Source organism: Nematolebias whitei, chromosome 7 (assembly GCF_014905685.2).
Source record: "Nematolebias whitei isolate Nwh7 chromosome 7, NemWhi1, whole genome shotgun sequence".
In the NCBI taxonomy this organism is placed as follows: domain Eukaryota; kingdom Metazoa; phylum Chordata; class Actinopteri; order Cyprinodontiformes; family Rivulidae; genus Nematolebias; species Nematolebias whitei.
In genome coordinates this window covers 47597632-47605029 of record NC_056504.1, presented here as the reverse complement: position 1 = coordinate 47605029, position 7398 = coordinate 47597632, and the positions used below count along the sequence as shown (strand labels likewise).

At 40.2% G+C, this 7398-nt stretch overlaps 1 protein-coding gene across 1 annotated transcript in view; it reads right to left on the bottom strand.

The window, feature by feature from the left end:
• Positions 1 to 7398, bottom strand: part of LOC119412878 (F-actin-monooxygenase MICAL3-like) — an 8726-nt gene that overhangs the window by 742 nt on the left and 586 nt on the right. The window contains exons 2-3 of the mRNA XM_037679914.1: positions 5521 to 5997; positions 1165 to 1627 (exon numbers count right to left, since the gene is read on the bottom strand). Coding sequence (XP_037535842.1) covers positions 1165 to 1627; positions 5521 to 5997 — 940 coding nt within the window. The remainder of the gene's footprint in view (positions 1 to 1164; positions 1628 to 5520; positions 5998 to 7398) is intronic.

Genomic DNA, 7398 nt, shown 5'->3' with positions numbered 1-7398 from the left:
GACTTCCGACTAAATCTTTGTCCACAAAGCTCACATTCAAAGGGTTTATATCCTGTGTGGCGATTCATGTGTATGTTTAAATTTGCCCTCCGCCTAAATCTTTGTCCACAAAGTTCACATTCAAAGGGTTTCTGTCCTGTATGGACACTCATGTGTGTTTTTAAATGGGATTTCAGTCTAAAATTTTGTCCACAAAGCTCACATTCAAAGGGTTTCTGTCCGGTGTGGCAAGTTATGTGTGAATATAAACTTGACTTCCAACTAAATCTTTGTCCACAAAGCTCACATTTAAATGGTTTCTGTCCTGTGTGGACTCTCATGTGTGTTTTTAAATTTGACTTCCGACTAAATCTTTGTCCACAAAGCTCACATTCAAAGGACTTCTGTCCGGTGTGGAGATTCATGTGTTTGTTTAAACATGACTTTCGACCAAATCTTTGTCCAAAAAGCTCACATTGAAATGGTTTCAGTCCTGTGTGGCTGCTCATGTGCCTTTTTAAATGTGGCTTCTGGCGAAATCTGTGTCCACAAAGCTCACATTCAAATGGTTTCTGTCCAGTGTGGCGATGAATGTGTGAGTTTAAACTTGACTTTCGACTAAATCTTTGTCTACAAAGCTCACATTCAAAGGGTTTCTGTCCTGTGTGGAAATTCATGTGTCTGTTTAAACTTGACTTATGACTAAATCTTTCTCCACAAAGCTCACATTCAAAGGGTTTCTGTCCTGTGTGGGAATTCATGTGTGTTTTTAAACTGGACTTCTGACTAAATATTCGTCCACAAACTTCACATTTATATGGATCATGTCGTGTGTGGACACTCATCTGTGTGTTTACACTTGACTTAATATGTCTAAATCTTTGTCCAAAAATCTCACTTTGTAAATGTTTCTCTCCTGTATGGACTGTTAATGGGTGTTTTAAATGTTCTTTTCTGTTACAACTTTTACCACATTCATCACAACTAAATGATTTTGGTTCTGTCTGGATTTTCCTGTGTGTCTCTACACTTTTCTTCTCTCGGACACTTTTCTTTTGACCCAAACAACTTGAACGTCTTACTGTTGAATGACATGTCATGTGTCTCTGAAGTGACTGGTTGTGCAGAAATTGTTTGCCACACTCAGAGCAGCTGAAACATTTGTTGACAGAGTTTACAGCTGACTCAGGAGCTCTGCTCTCTTTCCAGTCTTTGTCACTGTCTTCAGTTGTAGACCCAGAGTCTGACAAGTGTTCCAGCTGAGAGTCAGGGTTGTTCCCATCCTGGTCCTCTTCATCGTCCTCACTGACTTCAGTCTCTGAAGAGCTGGAAGTATCTCCATGAGGATTTAGAGCTGGGTTCCTGCTGGTTGGAACATCTCTGTCCTCCATTTGGTGCTGATGAAGATGTGAGAACAGAGGCTTCTCTTCATCATCCTCACTCTTCAGAGGAACTGCAGTGAATGAAAACCTGCTGGCATCAGTCTCCTCCTTCACAATGAGCTGCTCTCCCTCTAATCTGGTCCAGAGTTCCTCCTCTTCCTCTTTTATGTGGAGGTGTTCTGGGTCCTGCTGGTCCACATCAGGTCTCCATTCCTCAGGAGCATCTCCTCTGATCAGCAGAGTCTGCTGAACATCTGCAGGAAACACTGAAACACAGACAATATAGACTGAATATAACTTTATATTCACTGGTTGATGGAACCAATCAGTTGTGTTATTGATTAATGTTCTGTGGATCAGAAGTGTTTCAAGTCAAAGGAACAACACTTTATTCAGTAAGATATAAGCATGTCTGTTCTATTCCAGATTTCATTTCTGACACAACCCTTACCATTTACCCAGACTTGGGACCAGAGATGTGCTGGATTGTGCTCCCTTGTGGCTGGTTTGATCTGTGCTGAGTCTGTGTGCATCACACTGTGTTGGTCATGTTGCGGTTGTTGTTGTTATCCATTATTGTTTTTGTTGGTTTCTACTTTTTGGTGTCCTGTTATGTAATCTGTTGCTGTGTGCTTGTTCTGTTTGTCCCTGTACAGCACTTTGGTGTGCTTTGTCACTGTTTAAAGTGCTTTATAAATAAATTGGTATGGTATGGTATGGTTTACTGGATTTAAAAAAAAAGTTAAAAACAAGAGGGTTTACTGGTGAAACTAGTCTATTTAATCCACAGTATCCCTGACTTGGCACCAGTACCCATAATTCATTGCAGAAGCCGGTATTTCACTTCCGCCTGCGTTGTTGTTTACATTTGCAGGGTTACACACTCGCTGTTGATTTATACTTTTTGACACCGCAGTGTCCTTTACCTGGCGTAAAAGGCGATGCATCGGAGGTGGATACATTGCAAAGATGTTTTAAAAAGCGGCGAGGACAAATCATTAACAGTGCCTCACCCGTCCCTTCCCACGGACTGGGTGAGAAGCCTTGTTTTTTCCGGGGGTTTTTTGTGTTGATGGCGAGGAATTAAGTAATTATAAGAGCACCGAGGTGTATAATTACCTGCACAGCAACGAAATCGATCACTTATCTGGATATCAGAATGTTTAGATCACTGAAACATAAACACTGGACTAACCCAAGGCTGTGATCAGGGAGACGTGCAGCTGGCATTTTGCTGTTTTCTACAAGTTTACATGTGGAAGGCATGCATTGTTAAAGCTTTATGCAGCCCTAATTAAAAAATTAATTAACATAAATAAATAAGAGGCTGTACATTAAAATGTTAAAACATAAGAAAGAAAAAAGTACAGCAACATGATGTGCAACTGGGTAGTATAATTTTTGGGGAAAAGAACAAATATACAGAATATACTAATTTGAAAAAATGTACAGACTGTGGAGCTTGCAGTGTTGGTGGCCTTGCCAGTGTTTTTATTTCAGTGATTTAGATCTATATACACAGACATGGTAGTGCTTTAGTCAGAATAAACTTCCTCATTAAGTTAAATTTTGAGTAATGACAGTGAGAAAATACTCTTAATGTTCGTTACAGGTCCAGAATGCTGTGATCAGTGGAAAGACGGGGCTTGCATGTACAGATGAGCAGCGCAGGTGGAATGCAGGGACAGCAAAGCATCTTCAACCCAAACGTCTGAGCCAGATAAAACATCAGGCGCCACAAAGCGGAGCAGCAGCATAACAAGAACTCACAGGCTGCAATGACACAAAATGCAGAAATCCAGAAATGCAGCAATATCAAGTTTATTAGATGAAGAGCTGCTGCAGAAAACTGGAAGCCGAGGCTATCACATGCAAGTGCAGCTTACAAGGGTTTGCACAGCTCTAAAGCTGCCACACGTGCCATTCAATATGAAATCTGTTGAAAATTAAACAACTAAAATGTTCATAATTTAAACATTTGCTGAGTAATTAATGACAAACTGACGACATAAAATAGTTCTGTATTAAATTGAGTAGAGCAGCACATATCCTCAAAATTTTGTCTATTTTAGGAGTCGTGCTTATAGGAACAGATTATCATAGGATTTTGAAAACTTTCAAACGTCCGATTGCTCTTTCAACGTGAATTCTTACATTTGCATTAAATTACTCGTCAGATCTCAGCCAAAAATTTGGTTATAAATATGCAGGAAAAACATTAAATGTTTCTAAGGCTATACCTAATGATTTATTTTATTTATTAACCTTTATTTAAACAGACAAATCCCATTGAGATCACAGATCTCTTTTGCAAGGGAGGCCTGGGCCTGAAGGCAAACTAACATCCATGTTTTAACATCCCTGTGTACAGCGAAGCGTCTGCGTCATTCTGAAGAAGAAAATATGCAACTTCTTCAAACTGAATCATCTTTTCTGCGAGACGTGTTGCAATATTGATGATCTTGTTGCGCAGGGTCCTCCCACGGTGTGTGGACTGGGTGCAGATGTGGCTCAGGAGGTTGTGGAGAAGCTGGCCTGGTCTGGCACGACTCAAGGTGAATCCACTGTGCGCTCTGAATAACACAAAAATACAATCACTCAAGTTAGCTCTGTTAGCATAACAGAAATTGTAAAGTGTCACTTAGCTTATTACATTTTACCAGGGAAATTTTAAATTCTTCACTCCATTACACACATGCAAAATCATTAATGTCAACAGCGCTGTTGGTGGCTTGAGCCCCCAGAAATATTCCTAAGCACCCTAAAATTATGTTATAACATTATCAAAATATCGTGATTAGCTTTTTATTTTTTCATTCTAAAAAAAAAAAAAATAATCAGTTGGTGCTAGGTTGCATTTAAGCTTTTTCTTATTAACTACTTTAAATGAAGGTTTTCTTACAGCTGCAGCCGTTTTAACGATAAATAAATACACTGCCTCTAATAACCGAGCATACTCTTTATGAACACAAACCCCAGACTTTTACAGCCCTACGGGCTATCTCCCCCAGTGTTTCAATCCTATCGATGTCCCTGCACAAAACAAAATTCTTTTGTCTGTATTTGGGAAGTGGAGTGTTGAATTTTACCTGGTTGCTAAATAAAAAACCATTCTGGGACAGTTAAATGAAGCCATATACTTCTGCCAGCATGCGACTGGTGTTAATGACTAACCATGGGCTTGTTTTGTCTTTAAAATTTAGACTTGGCTGCTAATAGCATACCATCATCCAGACTACGGTAGCACTGCACTGCTACCAGCTAGTGCTGATGCTAACGCCACTCACTGCTATGATTCAGTAAAAGCGAAGGATTGCATGATTAAAATGTGAAACTGGGACAAACCACATTTACAGTTTCACTCACCAAGAACAGATACTGCCGTTTTGTTGATGTTGCTGGAAGCTGGCTCACAGTGGTCCGGATGAGCCGTCTTCTTTTCTTAGGTGGGGGCCGGTCATAGCCCAGATAGAGCTCCGGGTCGGGGTGTACCTCTGTGGGCTTTTTATTGATAAAATGAAAGGAGCAAACCTTAACTCTCTTCGGGGGGTATTTGAGTTTTAAAGCTGCCAGCCACGCTCGTTTCTGATCCTCCTGCCTCCCCATAGAGTGCAGTGAATATGGCGCCGGAGCAGGAAATAGAAAACCGGACAGTGGAAGTAGCAGCCTGTCATGGCAGTCTACGTACGCTCTTCAAGAAACGTAGATACAAAAGAAAAAAATGGTGCACGAATATTGCTGTCTAGATTATTATTTTTTTTTAGTCTAAGAGTTCTTGGCTTTTCAAATATCAAATTATGGATCAAAACATATTTGTCTGCAAAGTTCCAAAGCCAGAGGAACTTTTGAAAGTGTGTCAATTTCTTTTTGTTTGTTTTTTTTGGGCACATGTTCCTCCACTTTTGGATTGTGTTAAAGAGCAAAATTTTCTAAATGTCAGCATCTCCTGTGCCTGAAACTATTAAGCAACTTTTGTCCATTTATGTTAAAAGCTTTTGTAAGTTTTGGGGTTCTTAAATTTAAAGCTGTGTCAATGTGAAAATGGGTCCGGGCCATTTTGTTGTCCTTTAAAAATAACAAAAAATATTTCAATTTGCAAAGTATTTCAAGGTCACCTTCACACTTCAATACAAATAAATGTAATATTTCTTTGTTATACCCATGTCTGTGAGTCCATAGAAGTGTTGAGAGTCAGCATTGTTCCCATCCTCGTCCTCTTCATCATCTTCACTGACTTCAGTCTCTGAAGAGCTGGAAGCATCTCCATGAGGATTTAGATCTGGGTTCCTGCTGGTTTCTGCTCCTCCACAGTCCTCTCCATCAGCTTCTACTTTCATCTGGTCAGCTGAGCTGCTGGTTGGAACATCTCTGTCCTCCGTTTGATGATGACGCAGCTGTGAGAACAGAGGCTTCTCTTCATCATCCTCAGTCTTCACATGAACTGCAGTGAATGAAAACCAGCTGGCATCAGTCTCCTCCTTCACGCTGAGCTGCTCTCCCTCCATTCTGGTCCAGAGTTCCTCCTTTTCCTCCTTCATGTGGAGGTGTTCTGGTTCCTGCTGGTCCACGTCAGGCTTCCATTCCTCAGGAGCATCTGCTCTGATCAGCAGAGTCTGATGAAGATCTGCAGGAAACACTGAAACAGACAATATGGACAGAATATAACTTATATCAGTTGTATGACTGATTTACGTTCTGTGGGTCAGAACTGTTCCAAGTCAAAGGAACAACGTTTTATTCAGTAAAAGACAAACAAATGTGTTTATCATCCTTCTTTACATCACGTCAGCCAGCTCTCTATCTTTGTCCGTCAATGTCCAAATATTTAGAGTTGCTATTATTTCCTTGTTCCCATGTCTGTCAGTCTAAAGAAGTGTTTAGAGACGTTTTTGATTCCTTGCTTTGTACTTTTATAGCAGGTAGATCACTTGGACTTGGTCATTTTAAAAGTAGCTCGCATGCTGAAAGCGTGTGGGCACCCCTGCACTAGACTGAGGAACAGCTTCTACCCTGAGGTAGTTAGACTCATGAATCTTTAACCAGAATAATCACTGTGAAAAATCACATCATGGTGCTGCTGATCTGGTTCATGTTGCTGCTGATCTGTTGCATGTTGCTGCTGATCTGGTTCATGTTGCTGCTGATCTGGTTCATGTTGCTGCTGATCTGTTGCATGTTGCTGCTGATCAGTTGCATGTTGCTGCTGATCTGGTTCATGTTGCTGCTGATCTGTTGCATGTTGCTGCTGATCTGTTGCATGTTGCTGCTGATCAGTTGCATGTTGCAGCTGATCTGTTCATGTTGCTGTTGATCTGTTTCATGTTGCTGCTGATCTTTTGCATGTTGCTGCTGATCAGTTGCATGTTGCTGCTGATCAGGTTCATGTTGCTGCTGATCTGGTTCATGTTGCTGCTGATCTTTTGCATGTTGCTGCTGATCAGTTGCATGTTGCTGCTGATCTGGTTCATGTTGATGTGTTCATTCGTGCTCATCTGCTCACACAGACTCATGTTCGTGCTGCTGTTCGACGTATTGTTTTTATGCTACTAGTGCTTAGTGAATATTTAGTTAACTTTTCTTAGTTTATATCTTAGATCTTATTACCGTTTTTCTTTTTACTTTTTCTTGTTGGATTAACTGGGACCCTGCACACAATTTCACTCCACCTGACAAATAAAGAAACTCTGACTCTCTCTAACCTTTTCACAACATTCGAATTTTCTGAGATACTGAATTTGGGGTTTTCGTTAGTTGTCAGTTATAAACATCAACATTAAAAGAAATAAACATTTGAAATATATCCGTCTGTGTGTAATAAATGAATATAAAATATACAAGTTTCACGTTTGAATGGAATTATTGAATTAAATCAACTTTTACATGATATTATAGTTTTATGACCAGCACTTGTATGTCTGTGCTGTTAGCAGTGACTTCATGCCTTCGAATAATCCAGGCCATCCAGCCTCCTGCTTCTTAATCTAATATTTACACAAAGTTTGTTTTCTCAGTCATCCAGGTATATAACAACAAAAAA